General features: G+C 43.0%; 2 protein-coding genes across 5 annotated transcripts in view; both read left to right on the forward strand.

Moving 5' to 3' along the window:
• LOC122682483 (zinc finger protein 197) overlaps positions 1-4,407 on the forward strand; it is a 38,460-nt gene extending 34,053 nt beyond the window's left edge. For 3 of the 4 annotated variants that reach the window (XM_043885214.1, XM_043885217.1, XM_043885216.1), the window contains exon 7: positions 150-1,554. The gene's annotated coding sequence lies outside the window, so the exon portion shown is untranslated. Of the gene's footprint in view, positions 1-149; positions 1,555-4,272 lie in introns of those variants that run through there. The other variant, XM_043885215.1, reaches the window with a different exon arrangement.
• On the forward strand, positions 4,363-19,281 carry ZNF35 (zinc finger protein 35). Its single transcript, XM_043885222.1, has 3 exons — positions 4,363-4,585; positions 5,598-5,742; positions 9,019-19,281. Exons 1-3 carry the CDS (start codon positions 4,397-4,399, stop codon positions 10,269-10,271), a joined length of 1,587 nt encoding a protein of 528 aa, XP_043741157.1. The 5' UTR covers positions 4,363-4,396; the 3' UTR covers positions 10,272-19,281.
• The last annotated feature ends 1,433 nt before the right edge of the window (positions 19,282-20,714 follow it).

Below are 20,714 nucleotides of genomic sequence, written 5' to 3' on the forward strand. Positions count from 1 at the left end.
GAGTTTACTGTACTACTTTTGTATATGTATGAAATTTTCCATAATGAAAGATACAACAAGTGGAGGGGGGTGCGGTTTAAAAGATACTAAAGAGCCATAAGATACTGACCCAGGAATAGACTCACAAATGCCCAAATGATTTTTGACAGGTGCAAAAGCAATTCAGGAGAGGATGGATAGCTTTTCAAGAAATGCTGCTGCAACAATTGCATAGCCATATGCAAAAAGAAAAAATCAGTAAGACTAAGCAAGGAAATCTTAAATATATCAAAAGCATGCTGCATAAAAGGAAAAAAGTGATAAATTGAACCTCATCAAAATTAAAATAATTTTCTCTACAAAAGACTAAAGAGGATGAAAAGGCATTACACACTGGGAGAAAGTGTTTGCAAATCATATATCCAACACAGAATTTGTATCTAGGCTAGATAATTCTCAAAACTCAGCAATAATAAATAGATCCAATTAGAATATGGGCAAAGGACATGAACAGGTATTTTACCAAAGTATTGGCAAGTGAAAAGATACTCAACATCATTAGCCACTAGGGAATTGCAAGATAATCTGTACAGCTATCAGAAGAGCTTTTAAGTATTTTAACACCAAATGCTGGCAAGGATGCAAAGGGACTGAATCTATTACATTGCCAGGAATGAGAAATAGTACAGCCACTGTGCTGGAATAATTTGGCAGTTTCTTATAAAACCAAACATGCATTTAACCATATGACCCAGTATTTGCACTCTGAGCATTCATCTCAAAAAAATGAAAACTCCTGTTACACACACACACACAAGCCTGTATGTGATTGTTAAAAGCAGTTTTATTAATAGTAATTTGTAATAACTCATCAAATATCCTTCAACAGGTGTTTAAAAGAAACTGCAATGTATCTATACCATGGAATACTTATTACTCTGCAGTAAAATTGAATGACCTATTGATATCTGCAGTGACTCAAATGTATTCCAAGAGAATTAGGCTGAGTGAAAAAATCCAATCTTGAAAGGTCATATACTGGATGGTCACATTTATGTAATACTCTAAAATAACAAAAGTATAGGGATGAAAAACCAGATTAGTGGTTCCCAGAGGTTGGGGATGGAGGGATGGAGCAGCAGAAGAGGGAGGGGTTACACTTAGGGAGGTCTTGGTGTTGGAAGAATTGTGTATGTGAATTGTGATGGTGGTTCCACAGATCTACACGTGATAAAATGACAAGTACACACACATTGTACCAATGTCAGTTTCCTGATTTTTATCTTAAATTATAATTATGTAAGATGTACCCATTGGTGGAAACTAGTTGAAAGTTATTATCTTTGCAACTCCTGTGAATCTAAATTCATACTAAAAAGCAAATCAAAACTAAACAGCCATACCAAATACAATGTGTGAAACTGACTTGGAAAAACAATGAAGTCTATATTTTAGGACAATTGGAAATTTGAAAATGACTGATAATAGATATTAGGGAATTTTTGTTAATTTTCCTACCTGTAATGGTGGTATTGTTAGTGTTGAGATTATTATTAAAAGATACATATAGAAGTATTTGGAATGAGTAGTTTGATGATTACAACTTTAAAAATATGTTTCTCAGTATGTATATAGAGAGAAGGCAAACGCTGTTTAGTTGCTCAGTAATGTCTGACTGTTGTGACTTCATGGGCTACAGAAGCCTACCTGGATCCTTTGTCCATGGAATTCTGCAGGCAAGAATACTAGAGTGGATTGCCATTTCCTTCTCCAGGGGATATTTTGGACTCAGGGATCTAATCCTGTCCCCTGGAATGGCAGGCAGATTCTTTACCACTAAGCCACCAGGAAAGCCCAAGGCAAAGAGAGTGAAGTGTTAGTTGTTGAGTCCAGGCATTCATTGTACCATTCTCTGTACGTTTGATATTTCCAAAATAAAACATTGAGGTCAAAATGATCAGGGCCTTCTACAGATGGATACTCTGTAGCTTCAGACTGCCGGCTGCGCGCCTCACTTCAGTGCTCTTGCCAGGCATAGGAATGCCCCTTGCCCTGAGGTTCAGGGTCCCCAGGCCACCTGCACTCTTCCTCCAAGCTTGTTCTTCCATCCCTGATCGGTAGCGAAATTGGACACCCAACGAGAAGACAGTACCTCCAAGATTCCTAGAGAGGCTGGTCTGGCGACTTGGGGAGCCGGAAGCCAATCCCCAGGCACTTCCTGTCCGGTCATTGTTCTCGTGCCGGTAGGCGCCGGGGTCCAGGCCACCCGCTTTCTGCTCCAGAGCTCGCGAGCTCCGGCCGTGCTTCTGCTCCGCGCACGGTGAGCGGGGGTGGCGTGGCTTGGGCGCGAACGTCGGGAGCGAGGGAGGGTCCATTCCAGGGGTATGCCCGCCTCGTCCTCCCTTCAGGGATCCTAGCACTGTCTGGCTGTCCCGGGGCGGCTCCGCGCCCCGCCGCTTCGGAAACCCGCTGTTGCCTATCTACCGGGGGCCTAGCCCCGGTGAAGGTTGGACACCAACCGCCCCAGGGGCCCGACTTATCCCCGGAACTGGGCTGTGTGGCTTCTGGAGGTGGAGGAGATGGGTTGCCACGGTTGGAAATAAGGAAAAGACGTTGAAAGGAAGCCCATGATAGGAGACTGTGCTGTCTAGGGCTGGAGGCCAGTTAGAGTATCAGCAGTCTGATGACAATACCCGAAGTAGGCAATCTTGTGTATACACGGGTGAAACGAGTATTAAGGACCTTCCTCCCTGATAAAATTCAACTATTCATGGAAAGAAGAATTCTTCAGAATTAAGATTTGTTGCAGGACTGAAATATTGCACGACTCAAGAAATGCAGTGTGTGGAATAAGTTGCCAGTAAGTTAATGCAGAATAAAGTATATGATCACTTCAATAGCAGCAAAAGAGAACTTAGTGAAATTTAGCACTTTTCCCCTAACACGTCTAAAGGGAAATAGGAAAATTTCAGTTTCTCCATAATCAGCTATAATGGTAGATTATTTTACTCACAGATTAAGAACAAAAAAATCTGTTGGCTTGGCTGTGATCCTGGGGAACTGTTAGTTCATGGTGATATGATTTGTTTCAGTCCTTTTAGAAAGCAGTTTGACAATATATGTCACCTATAAAATCCTTTGGTTAGTAATCCCTCTTCTAAAGGAATAATTCAGCAGCAGAAAAAACTATTTGCATGAAAAGAATCAAGAATTATTTTAAGAAAATAAACTGGAAACAAGGTTCTTTTGCTAAAGCAATGATTAATAAACAGGGGCTGGTTTAGTAAATTATAATATTATAGATATTATATAATATATAATATTGTATTTAAATTATGTATATTATAATATTTAGAGTACCATGCCAGAAGGAGGTGACGTTTTATGTACTTAACATTGAAACATCTACCATCTTAAGAGTGCTGCTTCGTCTCACAGAAAAGTTGAAAGAAATAGAAAAATATAAAAATCAAAAGAAGAGGGCCTTAAAACCACCTGTGATTACATCACTCAGAGATAACCTCTCCTAACATGTTGGTGTCTAGTGCTAAGTTGCCTCAGTCATGTCCAACTCTTTATGATCCCATGGACTGTAGCCCACCAGGCTCCTCTGTCCATGGGATTCTCCAGGCAAGAATACAGGAGTGGATTGTCGTCCCCTCCTCCAGGGCATCTTCCTGACCCAGGGATTGAACCTGCATCTTTTATGTCTCCTGCATTGCCAGGAGGGTTCTTTACCACTAGTGCTACCTAGGAAGCACAGTTGGTGTCTAGACTGCCAGTCTTTTTCTTGAGAGTCTTTTGTTCATACTATTGTTCTTGGTGCTTAAAACAAACAAAACAAAAAACTTTGCATTGTAATGACCCTTCTTAAAAAAAACCTGGTGATAATTGTGAAAATATGCATCCCCTAAATTAAAAAGTTCAAGTCATAATTGTCAGTATGGTTGGAGGTTTTCCCTTAAAGTAAGTATCTTAAATTCTTCAGTATAAAGTGATTCTCTCTCTGGAGATGAGCTAGGGGTAATTTTTTTAAATCATTTTCTGAATTTTTAAAGTTTTTATAATGATATTAACTGTATAATCGGGAAATCAATAAACATTACATAAAAGTGTTTGTAATTGATCATTATAGGGATAAATTGCTTATTTACAGTCCAACTCCTTCCATCCTGTTGAGGAATAGAGCAGACCCTGTGCTGTAGTGGCTGCTGCCTGGACGCTGGTTACCTGTGGTCTTAGTGGCATTCAGGCAAACCTCTGCTCTACTAACAGTGTTTTCTGATTTCCCAGTAGATACTACTCATCATGTCCCTGGGAGGAAACTCAGGAAGAAGCTTTTGAAACTTAAAGATTAGATGGGGCTTGACTTCTGCTGGGCAGCCCCCAGCCATAGGAATTCTGCTGAGCAGAGACGATGACTGCAGAGTTGAGAGAGGCTGTGGCCCTGGCCCACTGGGGCCCAGTGACAGTGAAAAAAGAGGAAGAGGAGGAAGGCTTTTCGGGCCAGGCATCCAGCCAACAAGTGCACTCTGAAAACATCAAAGTCTGGGCTCCTGGGGAGGCACCTCAGACATGCCTCCCTGTGTCAGAACAGGAGGAAAAGGTAAGCAGTGGCGAGGGAGGAGGGAGGGAGGATGGTCCTAAAGATTGCACATGATTTCAGGAGGGACCCTGTCCCTCCGCTTCCACACCTAGAGTCTTGTTTGCTGGTGAGGGCTCTGGCCTTTAGTCTTTTGCAATTTAATTGAAACATACTGTTCTATTGATGTTGACATTCAGTACTTTCTATAAACCAGTGCTTCTCAAACTGTGCTATAGTTTGCAATTACTTGGGGAGCTTTTTATAAAATTATGATACCTATGTCATATCTCATGTAAGTTAGAATCTCTGGGGAGGTGGGCCCCAGATCTCTGTATTTAAAAAAACAAACAAACAAACAAACAAAAAAACACTCTTGCGGTGAGTCCAGGCATGATTTGATAACTCTTACTTGTACTTCTCAAACTAATATGCCTAAGAATCACCAGGGGTTGGGGTCAGGGGATATAGGGTCTTGTCAAAATGCAGATTCTGATTCTGGAGATCTGGGGTATTGGTCAGAGACTGCAGTTTTCACACGCTCCCAGTGATGGTGATTCTGCTTGTCCACAGACCATGATTTGAGTCGTGAGGCTGTATGTTTTCAAACCTACACCTCACCATGACTAGCCCTATCAGGGCAGAGGTACCCCAAAGCCTCTCTGTAATTATATGACCAGAACCTTGTTTCTTTGATCTTTAGGCCTTAGAAAGATCTACTATGAAAAATCTCCCCATGTGCTTTCTTGTCTTGTCATGCACTCACTGACAAGTTAGGTTTGGGCTGTGAGATGAAATCAAAGTGATAGGGGAAGAGGTAGCAGGCTTGCTTCTCTGCCTAACTCACCTTGGGGAATAGGGAAGACTCTCTGGCTTCCTTTTCCCTTTTTTTTTAAATAGTTGGTGTTTTTCTTTCTTTCTTTCTTTTTTATGGCCTCCAAGAATAGGTGCTTATGTTCTCATCCTCAAAGTTAGGATCATACCACCTTCCACCGACAGTCTCCTTATAAACCCACCTGTGCCTGCTTGTTTCTAGGGGCAGAATGTGTTCTGGGACATGGCTGTAGTCCTGAAACCAACACAAGAGGTACCTGCTGCTTCAACCCCAGGCAGCTCTTCATTACCAGAGACTCTGGCCAAGAGCGAGCTACTGGACACTCATGGGAACACGGCATGTCTAGGTGAGGTCAATTCTCTGATTCAGAATATGACTATTGAGGTTTCTCAAAATCTTTTCAGAGGCTGCTGGTCTGGTCTCCTAGCCTGAGCAACAGAGAGTACTGAGGTGTTGAAGGTGTCAGGGAGAGCTGGGCAGAGGAATACTGAAAGATGCCTATGCATTTGTCACAGGAGATGGCTTGTTTTGCACACAGTTTCAAGACATCAGGCAAACACAGGTAAACTCCAACTTTAGCTTTTTTTAAAAAAATAATTTTACCTATTTATTTATTTTTGGCTGTGCTGGGTCTTCATTGCTACAAAGACAGTGGCTTCTCTGTTGCAGATCACAGACTCTAGGGAGCGTGGGCTTCAATAGTTGTGGTTCCTGGGCTCTAGAGCTGACTCAGTAGTTATGGCACACAGGCTTAGTTGGTCCTCAGCAAATGGGATCTTCCCGGATCAGGGGATCAAACATGTGTCTCCTACTTGGCCGGCAGATTCTTTACCACTGAGCCACCAGGGAAGTTCTTCAAATTTAACTTTTGATCACATTTATTGTTCAGCAAGTTTCACATCAATGCACACGTGTAGACACATGTCCTCTCCCTATGCTTTGTGTTTGTTGTAGCTTGGTGAGCCTACAAGAGAAGCTAAGATAAGAAGGGTCACCTTTTGTGGCGATTTTTTGAGGTGTTCTGTTTTCATAGGTCTTTGTGGACTTTCTAGAGAATTTTGAGCACTTGTGTCAGCCATGATGATGCCCAAAGTCAGTCATGATGGCTGACTTACCACCTGGTTCTCTAGGCTGGGACTCAGGATATGCCTGGCTAGCAGTGGTGGAAGCTTGTGAAGTAGGGACATGTAACTGGGTCAAGTGTGTGGTCACCATAAGTCCTGTGTTGTGGAAGTAGTCCCTGCATGCCTGCCAAGGCCCCTCTGGCACTGATATGCCATGAGTCTTCCTGGCCAGGGCTGTGCCTGAATATTCTGAACCCCCTCTCCTCCCTAGCCAGTTCCTCAAGCATTTGCAAACCAAGTCCCTTTCTTAAACCAGTGTTGTAGGGAAGGTTAGGATGGCCACCTTTCATATTCCTGCATTCTCTTTAATTCCCCACACTTGCAGTAACTTCTGTTTCCCATCTTTTGCTTTCTGTTCCAGTCCTTCTGGCACATTCCCCTGTATATCACTTCTTTTCTGTCTTCCTGCTTTATCAGATGTTCATGGTCTGAACTCCCAACAGCTGCACCCTTCCACTAGGAATGGCCACTGTTTTCTAGTTTTCTTTTTTTGGCTGTGCTAGATCTTTGTTGTAGCAAGTGGGCTGTGGGCTTTCACTAGTCGTGGTGCACCAGCTTCTCATTGTGGTGCAGGGGCTTTTCTTGTTGCAGAGCATGGGCTTAGTGGTTGCCTCGAGGGCTTCTCTAGTTGCAGCATTTGGGCTCTCTAGTTGTGGTGTGCAGTCTTCATTGCCCTGTGGCATGTGGGATCTTAGTTCCCCAACCAGGGGTTGAACTTGTGTCTTGTGCATTGGAAGACTGTTTCTTAACCACTGGACCACCAGGGAAGACTAGACCACTATTTTCTTTCCCTGCTTTTCCCAGCCAGTACTCACCTTTCTGTCAGCCATTTCTGTCATTACAGGTAATGGCTAGAACACTGACCTCTAGCAGTTGAGAGGGGAACCCCAGTGTAGTTGCTCCCCTATCTCTGAGAACTCTTTGACCTTGAGCCAGTCCATTCTTTTTCTGAACCTCCATTTTCTGTTCTGGCAGCTGGGGTCTGTTCATTCAGTAAATACAAGATTTGTTGAGGACCTGCTTCCTGTGTGCCCAGCTCACAAAAAGCAGTGAGTGAGAACAGCCCTGCACTTTTTTAGCTCCCATACAAGTAAAGGGAGATACTTTCGTCTTGATAATAAAATCGTAAAGTATACATGAAAGTACTTTGGAAATTTTGATGTTAATGTCTGAGAGTTTTATTTACAGTTTGGTGTTTATTCATTAATATTGAATTTATTAAGGTTTATACATTAAAATTTAAAAAAAAATTTTTTTTAATTTTTTAGCCATACCACACAGCATGTGGGATGTTAGTTCCCTGACCAGGGATCAAACACTCACCCCCTGCATTGGAAGTGCAGAGTCTTAACCCCTGGACTGCCAGGGAAGTACTTAAAGTTTATATATTTAAAACAAGCTTTTAAGCTTTTCAGTATAACTTGTTTTTATTTCCTTTGTACATCTGGAAAAGTTCAGAAGATGGGGCTTCTGTGGTGGCCCACTGGTAAAGAATCCACTTGCCAATGCAGGAGACACAGGTTCGATCTCTGATCCGGAAAGATCTCAGATGCCATGGAGCAGCTAAGGCCACATGCACCGTAACTATTGAGCCTGTGCTCTAGATCCTGGGAGCTGCAGCTACTGAGCCTGTGCCCCCTTGAGCCCATGCTCCGAAACAAGACAAGCCATGCCACTGAGAAACCTGAGCATCACAACTAGAGAAAAGCCCAAACAGGAACAAAGACCTAGCACAGCCAAAAATAAATAAACAAAAATATTTTTTTTTAAAAAGAAAAAAAGGTGGGGGGAGGGGCGGAATTCTCTGGTGGTCCAGTGGTTAGAACTCCCCACTTCCACTGCTGAAGGCCCAGGTTTGATCACTGGTCAAGGAACTAAGATCCCAAAAGCCATGTGATGTGGCCAAAAAACAAAAAACCAGGAAAGGAAGAGTGAAGAGGCAGTAGGGGAAAGAGGTAACAAGGAGAGAGTAAGATAAGAAAGAAGAAAAGAAGACGTAAGAGCAGTTTTAAGCTACAGGGAGAAAAATGGAATAGAGTTAAAAAAAAAAATGAGAACAGTAGAAATAGATAACCAAAAAAAGATTAGCTTTTCAGGGTTTTCTGTTGTTGTCAAAGTCAGGGCTTTGTTGTATCCAGGGCTCAGCCATTCTCTTTCTCTGACATTGCCCTTCCTGAGTGACTATGCTGGAGTTTCATTACCATGGTTGCATTACCATGGTCTTAGCCAGAAACAAAACTGGACTATCCTCCTTGCCCAGTATTGCTCTGTGCCTTAAAAATCCCCATGCCACCCACTCCCTTCTTGGTTGGAGAGTTACCCTGGTCTGTGCCAGTAGGATGTCTGGATGCTTGATTCCCCTGTGCAGTTGCTCATGACCTGCAGCTCACAGCTGAACTCAACATACTTCCCCATCTTTATGAATTGACCATCCTATTCTTTTTCTAGGTCATAAAAATCTGAAACTTCCATTTTCTGTTTTTGTTTGTTTGATTCAGGTGTTGAAACCAAAAGTCCACAGTTATTGGTTCCAAAAACTGAAATATGTGATGAAGCAGAAAAACCCTTCATTGTTTCAGGAAGAATCCAGAAAGTTGACCCTCAAGGACCCAAGTTAGGAGAAGCCTGTGAAAATAGGAACATGTTAAAGAGGCAAAGAATAAAGAGGGAGCAGAAAGATTTTGGACAGGTGACGAGGAAGGCCTGTCACCTCCCTGAAAATCTCAAAGAAGAGGAAGACCAGAAGTGTCCCAAATCTGAGGAGCGATACACCCTCAGTTCTGGCTCTGTTAAAAATCAGAAAAGCCAGCCTGGGCAGAAACCTTTTACGTGCGGCGTGTGTGGGAAAGGCTTCAGCCAGAGTGCAAACCTCGTGGTGCATCAGCGAATCCACACTGGGGAGAAACCCTTCGAATGTCACCAGTGCGGGAAGGCTTTCATTCAGAGTGCAAACCTTGTTGTGCATCAGCGAATCCACACTGGGCAGAAGCCCTATGTTTGTTCAAAGTGTGGGAAAGCCTTCACCCAGAGTTCAAACCTGACTGTACATCAAAAAATCCACTCCTTAGAGAAAACCTTTAAGTGCAACGAATGTGAGAAAGCCTTCAGTTACAGCTCACAGCTTGCCCGGCATCAGAAGGTCCACATCACAGAAAAATGCTATGAATGTAACGAATGTGGGAAAACGTTTACTCGGAGCTCCAACCTCATCGTTCACCAGAGAATCCACACCGGGGAGAAGCCGTTCGCCTGTAATGACTGTGGCAAAGCCTTCACCCAGAGCGCCAATCTTATCGTGCATCAGCGAAGCCATACTGGGGAGAAGCCATATGAGTGCAAAGAGTGTGGAAAAGCCTTTAGTTGTTTTTCACACCTCATCGTGCACCAGAGAATTCACACTGCAGAGAAACCTTATGACTGCAGCGAGTGTGGGAAGGCCTTCAGTCAGCTCTCTTGCCTTATCGTGCACCAGAGGATTCACAGCGGGGACCTTCCATACGTGTGCAATGAGTGTGGGAAGGCCTTCACGTGCAGCTCGTACCTACTTATTCATCAGAGGATCCATAACGGGGAGAAGCCATACACATGCAATGAGTGTGGCAAGTCCTTCCGGCAGAGGTCGAGCCTCACGGTGCACCAGAGAACCCACACGGGGGAGAAGCCCTACGAGTGCGCCAAGTGTGGTGCGGCCTTCATCTCCAACTCACACCTCATGCGCCACCACAGAACCCACCTCGTGGAGAGCACATAGAGGACAAGGGAGACCTCCAGGTGCCGATCGAAACCTCCTGCTCCCCAAGTCAGATAGACACCTCTTGGCTGTTTCCTCCTCGGCAAAAATGAACCCTGCTCTGTCCTACAATGTTATGGGTTTGGTCTTTGCTGGTGGTCCAGTGGTTAAGACTCAGCTTCCAATTCAGGGAGCATGGGTTTGATCCCTGGTCAGGGAAGTTCCATATGCTCTGTGGCCAAAAAAAGAAAAAAAGCAACAGTTTTCAGGAGTGCAGCACAAAACACAAGGCACATTTCAGAGGCTAGTTTCAAGAAAATGAAAGCAAAGGCCTCAAGGCAAGGATTTTGTTTTTAACGGTACTCCAAGTGATCATATTGTCTGAAGTGGGATGTGGCCTTCTTAGAAATGGGTCATGCAGAGCTCCCTGATAAAGATCCTTCTGGGGAAAAGGATTTTTCACTTAATTTTGTTTTGGAAAACTCTTAATTTTCCTGGGCAACCTGCAGGTTATTGGTGTGTCTGACTGATGGAATTCGAGAGCTTTGAACCTTGTGTTCTAGTATTTTGGGTTTAAACAGTGACTCATGAAGGAAACCACTTGGGGTAGCAATTCACCAACAATTCTCACCTATGAACATGATAAGTTTTCCATTCCCTGTGTAATTTTTTTTTGAAAATTAAAAAAAGAAAACCCCAACTGTCTGCCACTCCTTAAATGGATGGAAGTAGGAACTGGTTGTTTCCCTCATGGTCTGCACCTCATGACAGTTGGATTGGTAAAGCTCTGGGGACTGCTAATGAGTCTCTTCTGATCATTTCCCAGCCTGCATGGACAGCCACTTGAGGATGGATGGAGACTGCACAGCAGAGCCACTGACACTGCTGGGCAGTGTTCCTTTGAAAAGATCAACAAGTCTTCTAATAACAGCCCTGGTTACCACTGCATTCCATTTGAGTGAGACACTGCTAACAGACCCCTTCCCAGATACAGGAGTCACGGAATAAAGCTGGAGGCATGCCCACTTTGCTCTCATTCCGCCCAGGGCAGCCAGAGGGCTCAGCTTGGGCATCATTGTCACTTTCCAAATGATCTGGTCATTAGAAGAAATAATGGAGCCCAAATGAACAGAGAGGGAGGGGGCAGAGTGGGATTCCTAAGGTCTTAATTTGTTTTTTTTGGAAATTGAGAAGTATTGGCATATGAAAACTTTTAGGAGGAGGAAGAAACTGGCTAAGGTAAGATAACTTTGTTACCATTTGAGCCTTTATTCCTGGAAAAATAGTTTCTACAACTATGCAATAGGTAGAGTCATGTAATAATATTGCCTTGTATTTATATAGAACCTGATTCCTTGTGTACCTTCTTGTGTAGAGTCATAATACCTGGCACTTATGTCATGTTTTCACAGAGATCATTACCTTAATCCCTGTTAAACTGAAAGAGCTGTTTGTCCCTTTTATCTGAGAGAGGTCATTTAACCAAGACTAAGTAATAAGCCTGTGTTCAGACCCAAGACCTAAATCCAGGTTTCCTTTGTTCTGCCATGTTCATTCCATGTCTTACACATGTAACCCCACCCGAATCTGTGGGAGAGTCTGAGAAAGGGGTAGATAGTCTCATTTTTAGGTGAAGAAGCAGAGCTGACAGATTTGGGGGTGTGCCTTAGAGTGACCAGCAAACAGCAAATTTAAGATAGGGTTTGAGTCTCTTCTCTTGATTTCTGGGTCTATCTCCATCCTACTCTCAGCATGCAAGTATTTATTGTAAATGCTATACCTGGCGAAAGCACTTAGGGGCAGCTCTTGTGCATAAGTCCTTGCATTTATTGTCTCATTTCTACAGGACTCAATATTAGTTACATAGCGTTTTGTAGTTTACAGAGTACTTTGCCATACAAAAGGCATACACAAAAAGCTTACTAACTTCTTAACTTGTTTTCCCCTTTAACCACAGTCTTTCATCAAAGCATGCTTGACTTCTCTTCCCAGTTTCGCTCTGAATCATATAGACACAAAAAATCAATACAAGTCACAAGTAAGAACCAAAAGTGCTCATGCCCTCATAGACCCTGATGGTGACTCTTTCTGTTCCCAGTCTGGAAGGGGAAAGACCCAAAAATACCACATGTCTCTGCTGAGATTAGGAACAAGTTAGGTATCTTCCTCCCCGAGTGATCAGGAGGCTCAGAGAGGGCGAGCAGGTCTGAAGATTCAGGGTAAATCGGTGACACTAATACACTAAGAGGCCAAAAGTGTGCTTTCCTGAAAGATAGCCAAGATTTGTGACCATTAAGATGGTTAAACAGAGCCTCACGTTGTGTTGTTGTTTTTTTTTCTCACGTTGTGTTTTTATCCTTGTAACTAACTGAACACTAAGTCATGGCTGATTGTGATCTCCTCTATTCGTAGGGAGTTCAGAAGAGCTATCCAGATGATTATCATGTAAAGCTAGGTTTGGGAATCACTGACCCAGTGTTTTACAACATTGGTTTTTTAACCTCATCTACATGTTAGAATTATCTGAGACACTTGAAAATTTTTCTGTTTTAGGCCTCAGTATTTTTTAAAACTTTGGAAGGGAGTGAACCACTGCTGACAAGTAAAACCTGCAGGTCACAGATGTGTGTGATCAGAGGTGGAGGGGACCTCTCGTATAAGGCAGTGTTCTGCTTCAGCAGGAAAGGACACTGAGTGCATCGGCTTCTCTGCTTCTAACGACCCTTGGCTGCTGAGACTCTGTGACCTGACTCCTCTATTTGTGTTTCACGTGAATATACCAAACATTTTATTTATATGAGCAAAACAAGTTCTATATAAGATGCTTTTCTGTTCCCCCATTCTACAAAATGACTTTTTACATTTTTGTTTGTATTTCATCTCCAGATCTGGGTTTCCACAAATCACACTCAGGTTCAGGACCCCGATCCTACACTAATCATATGAGCCTAATAGGTTGCTAAACAGATCAGATCCTTCCCCACCTCATAACAACTTTCCCTCCCAATTCAATTCCAACCCTCAAAATAAATTACCAGCTACTTTTTCCAGTAGGGTTTCTGGTAGGAGAGAAGTGACTACACTTTGTAATCAAACGTGGCTTATGTTTTCCTTTTCCTTGGGGTCATCGCCCTTCTTTTTTTTTTTTTTTCAAGCAAACTTAGATCCCCCAGCAGGAATCGAATCCTCCCTTCAGTGGAGGCTCACAGTCTTAACCACTGCACCACCAGGGAGGTCCCTTCTTCTCCCTTCTTCCTAGGCTGGTCTTGCCAGAAGTAGATGGGAACTCTGAAGCCTCATTTTCTTAAGTTGCTGAGAACTATCTCTTTCAGCTCTCAGACAGAGAGCTAGGCCTAATGATGAGCATTAAGGGTTGAATGCAGAAGTCTGTTTTTACCCTTAAGTGAGACCGACAGATGTATGTTACGTGGAGCAAAGGGATGCAAAAGTGAAATCATGTATGGGTGCTTTGGGGGCCTGGGGGAGAGATTCCTCATCAGCATACTGGCACATAAGCTCACACCCCCGCCTCTCAAACACAGTTAGCTGTGAATCCTCCAGGCTCAAGAAGCTAGTCCTTCCACCATGCTGTGGGTCCTCTCTCTCCTCTAGGTGGCTGTCCTCCCACTTCTGTCACTTCCCCACCTGTGTGCCTAACCTTTCTGGGGGTCACGGTCCCTTTGAGAATCTGGTGGAGGTTGTGGATCCTCTTTAGGAGAAACTCAGATTGCACGCTCAGTCTTGTGTTCATTTATGGAGGCATAGAAACTCCCTGAGGCTAATCCGAGGATCCTTTGGGGTCTCAAATCACACCTGGGGATGTACTATGAAATCACCCACACCTGCAACAGAATGGTAACTTTATTTTTTGACTGTGTGTGACTTACAGGGTCTTAGTTCCCTGACCAGGGAGTGAACATCAGCCCCTGCAGTGAAAGTGCTGAATCCTAACCACTGTGCTGCCAGAGAATTCCCAGTGACATTTTTCTAAGTCAACATCAGACCACAGAATCTCTAGGGGTGTTGCCCAGACACATAATCTTTTCAATCTTGCTGCTCCTGGATTTCCACCCACCCCCCTCAGCAAATGGTGTCATCATCCAGCACCCAGACCGGAAACCCAGGAGCCATTTCTGGCTTCCAGTGTATCGGGCATTGATGACAAAAATAGTTATTATGCACTCTCTTTGTGGCAGACATGGTGCTAGGTCCTGGGGTGCCAAACAAAGCAAGGCCTGCATTTCCCCTCTTTCATGTCTCTCACTGGAAAGCTGGATCCCTTAACATGATTTATATACCAAGCTCTTCATCATCTCTTTCCAGTCTACTGGTTGCGTTTCTCATGCACCTTTACTGCGGCCTGGAGGCAACTTGCTCTCGTGGTGCCTGTGATCTCTCGCCACCACACCCCACAGCCCCTTTCTGCTTTGCCTAATATTTGGTTTCTTTTAATATTTGGCTCAGGCCCATCTCTGGGAAACCTCTGACCTCCCCATGGCCAAGAAGTATATATATACAAGTATAGAAGAGCATGATACTTGTATCCAGAGTTTTACTTTGGGCTTTAAAGTGAAAAACATCTGGATTCAAAATTGTGTATATAGTGCAGTTCTAGTAAAATGTTGTTACATACACTGTATACTCTTTAAAATATATAGATAAAATACATGAAGGAAATATTTAAAAAAAGTTATAAATGTTTAAGTGACTTTTTTGGAGCCATACAAATGGTAAATTGCAGAGCTTGGGCTCACACCCAGGTCCTAGGGATAATGGAATTATAGGTGATTAAAATTTTTTTAAGTAATTTTCATATTTTTTATAAGGAACAAAAATTTTATAATCAGGAAAAATATTTATTATAATCACAAACTTAGTTTTATTGTATTAACTATAAACAGTATCTCTAATTCTCCATTTGGTAGAATGTGGGATGTAGAATTTTGGTAGAATGTGGGATGCTCCGTCTCCTCCCCTTGTCCACCTTTCTGCCTTTGAAAGTGTCAAGTCTGACAATTCTTAAATTCTGTTCTGTAACCATAGTCTTTTATGCTTTGTTTATTGATTTGTTCTGAAAGTTGAAATAAACAGCATGAATGTTATTATGACTGTATACATGTTCACTGTAGATGTAAGTAATTTATTGTGATTCTGTTTCCTTTTTGCAGCAGCATTTTGTTTTTATTGAAGTTTCTAGTTGTCTTTCTTTTCCCCCTGTACTGGTTGCTTTTAACACATCCTCAGTTATTTCTAAATTCTCCATCCAATTAGACGCTCTTTGAGTCCCCCTTTCTCCTGTATATATCCCTTCCAGAGACCTCCAGCCTCCTGCTTTAGTCTGTCCATGATGTATGTTTGTTTGTTTGTTTTTAATTAAAAATTTTTTTTGGCCACACTACACAGCCTGTGGGATCTTAGCTCCCCGATCAGGGATCAAACCCATCTTCCATGCAGTGGAAATGCAGAGTCTTAACCACTGGACCACCAGGGAAGGCCCAGTCCTTGGTATTATTTATGCCTACTGTCCAGTTGTTAAACTGGTACATAGCATCCTAAATTCCACATCTACCTTTTGTTTCCTCTCTTGTTTCACTGCAGAGCATCAAGTCACTTACCAAAAAGAGTATGTGGAAGGCAAAATTGTTGGGTGCCTATGTATGTAAAACAACTTTTTCTGCCCTCACACTTGTTTGGTAGTTTGACTGGCTGTGGAATTCTAGGTTGAAAAGTTACCCCCAGAGCTTGAGGCATTGCTTCACTGACGTATAGCGTCTGACATTGCTAATTAGATGCCTCATTGCAGTCTGATTCTTATTTCTTTGACAATAAATAGAAATCACATTTTTGTGATCTCTTTCCCCATCCCTTTCAAGCTCTTAAAGTCCCCTGTTTATCCTTGATATACTCAATTCCCTAATGGACTCAGTGAAATTTTTCAATCTAGCAATTCAAGTACTTCTAGGAAATTTTCTTGTTATTTATCTGACAGTTGCCCCATTCTATACTTTTTTTTTTCTGTTTTCACTGTTTTTGCAATTCCTGTCAATCAAATGTAACTTCTGGATTGATCCTCAACTACTTACTATATTACTTTCATTTCCTTGTCTTATACCATTTTCTGGGAGAGCACCTTGATTATTTTTCAACCTTTCTAGTGAGTATTTTGGCAGTAATTAATTTCTAAGAGCCTTGTCTTGTTCTCAGTTTGTTCCTTTTGTGTAGCGTACTATTCTCATTTTACAGATGCCTCTTAAATCTGAGTATTCTAATTAGAAGGATTTTCCTTAAAGTCTCTTCTGTCACTGAATTGCCTCACCACCTTCATTCCCCTGCTCTGGGTCCTTTTTTCTTTTTGTTTATCTTGTTGACTCTCTTTGGAGGATTTCCTCAAATACGTTGTGATTCTTACACCCTCAGATATAAACATGCATATATTTGTGTGGTGTGGAGGCAGGTACTGGGCTTGACTCAGCAAAAGGCTTCCCTCCAGAGTGGTCGGTAGTGAACAAGTTGTTTCCCTGAAGACTCTAAATGCCAGGATGCAGAGATCTTTTGGCAAAAAAATCATCTCATGTTTTTGTCTGGGGTTTGGATGATGTAAGTGACTCTCTAGAGTGAGAGAGAAGGGGATCAAGTGTTACTACAGGTTTTCAGTTGATGCTTTTTTTTATTAAATTAAAAAAATTTTTTGGTGGCGCTGCACCACATGCATGGATCTTAGTTCCCCAACCAGGTAGTGAACCCACCCCCTTGCAGTGGATGCTCGGATTCTGAGCCACTGGACCACCAGAGAAGACCCCTGATGCACTTACTGTTAGCCCTGTTCCATCTTACCCTTCATTGCACCAGGGATTTCCAAGTCCCAAGTCATCTGGAGTTGGGCAAGTAGACAGCTGCCTCCTTTCACTGCATTGCCCTCAACAAGTATTTCAAGCTATCACTCCCTCCATCTAATTTTATTGTGGATGAAACCACATTTCATCCATTTTCTATCCTCTAGAAAATTGTTTCCCTGTCCCATCATTGTTGTTCATATATTTTAAACCATTTTAACTCATTATTGTTTTATTGGAAGCTAAATGATTTAAAAAAGAATGTTGATAATCCTTTAATACGGTAGTACCACTTTTAGAAAACTAATTATTTTGACAATGGTTTATATGCTTGTCAGTGTTCATATTTTACAAAAAATGAAAACAATCCAAGTGACTAACAATAGTAGAATGATTATATGTGGTGGAATGTTCTGCAACCACTAAATATCATAATTTAAGGAATCTTCAGTGATACGATAAAATATTCACAATAATATTAAATGAAACAAGCAAAGTATAAAATTCAGTGGGTGTATAGACACTTCACTTTTCTTAAATGTATTAATATATGCCTAGGAAAGACTGGAAGGAAATAAATACCTGAAGTATTAACAGTGGTTAAATTTTCCTGCATTGTCTACATTTTCTACAGTGAGCCTAAATTACTCTCATGATCAGAAGGGGAAAATTAAGATAAAGATCATGGCTTGTTTGGAGTGGTAAGATGTTCTTGTGGGGTGTGGAATGGGTAGTGGGGAGCAGCAGAATAAGAGTCAGGGGAAATACAGTGGTCAGTTACCAAGGACCTAATGCCAGGTGAAGGGATTCAGCTGGAGAATATATGTAACCCCAGTGTTTGTGACATGCAGTTATAGCTGTGGAGAGTGGAGGCTGGGCTGGTGAGGGGAGAAAGGACTCAAGACCATACAGACCACTTCTGTCAGAGTCTAGGAGAGACCCTGGATTCTGACCCAGGCAGCAGCAAGGGCCAGAGGAGAAGAAACAGATGGAATGAGCAGGCCTTCGGGGCACGGAGGATCGGTCCAGTCCCCCACGCTGTGACACATGATCTCTGACCAATGGGGCCTAGCCCAGACCGGAGACGTCCTGGTTTCTTTGCGCCTCTCTGGGGCTGCCCTGTGTCAGCCTGCGTGTGAGGAGGCAACCCAAGTCCTAGCGGACTATTTGGCTACCCAGGGCCTCATGCTGGGCCAATAGCAAGGTTATAACTGCTCTGTTAGCTGGAGGGGGTTCCTGTGGGCTAGGCAGTCTGCTAAATGCCAAATGTTTTTTATCTCATTTAGACTTCACCTGAGGAGGGAAGTTCTCTTATTACCTACATTCTCTTTATTCTTTTTTCTTGAAATAAGTTTTTATTGGAGCATGGTTGCTTTATACTGTTGTGTTAGTTTCTACTGTACAGCAAAACGAATCAGGTATAGGTATACATATGCCCCCACTTTTTTGGATTACTAATTTTTTTACATTTTCATAGTCAGTAGTCATAGTCAGGATTAAGATAACTGAGGCTAAAGACCATTATCCCCTCACCCAAGCTGTCTTCTCACTGTGCCCCCAAGAACCCCTCTCCTCATCTAAAAGTACTTTGTTTAATAGGAGCAACAATGCTTGCCTGTGGTAAGAAGTTCGGTGGTACAAGAGCAGACAGCAAAGAAGTTGTGTCCCTCCCAGCCGAGTGTACCCCAATATGTGCATCACAGATAACTTGTCAATTTCTTGGGGATCCTCCCAGACATGCATTTATAGTCTTATATATCCACACACACACACGCACACACACGAGCTTAGGATACTTTTTTTTTTAACTCAGTGTGTCTTGGAGATGATTTGTTTGCCTATAAGATCTATCTCATTCTTTTTCACTGCTGTGTGATATTCTTCTGTGTGGACGTACCATGATTCATGGAGCAAGTGCCCTACAGGTGGTCATGTAGGTTCTTTTCTATCTTTTGCTTTTACAAACAATGCCATGATGAATATCCAGCATACTGTCCTTTATCAATTTATCCTGCAAAGAAAGTTGTATGCATACAATTTTGTCTGCAGGATAAATTGATAAAGGGTATGTGCATTTGATATTTAGATAGAAATTGCAAAAGCAGTTCCCAGTGTGTGTGAAAATGCCCACTTCCCTGAATCCTCTATAATACTATTGTTTGTCTTTTCTGCTCTGATAAATAAAAAATGCTCTCATATTTTAGTTTGCATTCAGTTATGAGTGAACCTTTTTTTTTTTTTCTGTTGGGTTGTTGATCCTCTTAAAAATTTATTTCTAAAGTGAAAAGTGAAAGTGAAAGTCGCTCAGTCGAGTCCGGACTCTTTGCAACCCCATAGACTATACAGTCCATGGAATTCTCCAGGCCAGAATACTGGAGTTGTTATAGCCACGCTTTCCGGGAAACAGACTCACTCAGAAGGACAATGCAGATAGTGAAGTGCAGTTTATTACACCGGTGGGCCCAAGGCAGAGTCTCCTCTTAGCCAAGGACCCCGACAAGCATTTGTGAAAATCTTTTATACCCCATGTGTCCAAACCCACTACCCCAATTCCCTTGAGACTTACATAAACAAAGGAAGGGTAAATACAACTACAATAACCCCATCATTCACGTGTTATGTGTTCAAACAGTCAATAATCAATAAGCCCGCAGTTACATTCCAAATAGTTAATAACGATAAGCCTGTGCTTACATTCTGATAGATAGTGTCCGGAGGCAGGGGTGATTAGTGTCTGTTTTCTCTTCTTTAAGATTCCCCTGCCCAGAGGGGGGTCTTATCCTTCCATTGTCATTCCCACAGGCGCTAAGCACAGAGTTCAGAGTCCACTGGAGAGGTGGCCACGCACGATCAGCACAGACAGGCCTGAGATGGAGTCCAGGCCCTATGAATTCCTTCTTCAGAGTGGGTAGTCTTTCCCTTCTCCAGGGGATCTCCCCAACCCAGTGATCAAACCCAGGTCTCCTGCACTGCAGGCAGATTTTTTTTACCAGCTGAGCCACAGGAAAGCCCTAAGAATTTATTTCTACCAACTTTGTAATAAAGACGTGATTCTTCTCATCTGCCATATGTGCTGCAAGTATTTCCCCCAGTTTACAATCAGTCCCTTTACTGTGATCTTTGCTGTTCGGATATTTACCATTTACTGTCAGATCAAAGACGCCCTCTTCAAGATGATTCATTCTCCCATGATTTCACCTAGTCCTTTGAGACAGGTTCATTGGATATCCATTTTATAGTAGGGACCGAGTCGGGTCCTGGCCCCACAGCCGGCCGCTTTTCCCCGGGTTCCAGCAGGAGGAACCGAGCGGGAGAACCGCAAAGATGGAGACCCCTCCTCGTTTCGTGGAGCTTGGGGCAAGAGCCTGCAGGCTGGCGCTCTCTCCCCGGCTGGTTCACTGAGCCGCGCTTGCGCGCTGACTGAGGGTCCCGGATCTGGGTAGGCCTGGCTGGCGCCTGGGAGACCCCGGGGTGAGGGTCCTGGGGAGTGGCAGTGCGACGGGGGCGGGGTGAGCCAGGAGTGCAGAGGATGGAGGGGAAGGAGGGATCGGCAGTTTGGCTAAGGGAGGATCTGGCTTTAGTCAGGCGCTGGGAGGGGGTGTGTTGGGAAGGAAAGCGGAGAAGAGGCTGC

The sequence above is a fragment of the Cervus elaphus genome, chromosome 24 (assembly GCF_910594005.1).
Source record: "Cervus elaphus chromosome 24, mCerEla1.1, whole genome shotgun sequence".
In the NCBI taxonomy this organism is placed as follows: domain Eukaryota; kingdom Metazoa; phylum Chordata; class Mammalia; order Artiodactyla; family Cervidae; genus Cervus; species Cervus elaphus.

Coding starts and splice junctions, on each gene's coding strand:
- ZNF35 (XM_043885222.1), top strand. CDS start 4,397: ATGACTGCAGAGTTGAGAGAGGCTGTGGCCCTGGCCCACTGGGGCCCA. Junction 4,586..5,597: donor TGTCAGAACAGGAGGAAAAG/GTAAGCAGTGGC, acceptor GCTTGTTTCTAG/GGGCAGAATGTGTTCTGGGA. Junction 5,743..9,018: donor TGGGAACACGGCATGTCTAG/GTGAGGTCAATT, acceptor TGTTTGATTCAG/GTGTTGAAACCAAAAGTCCA.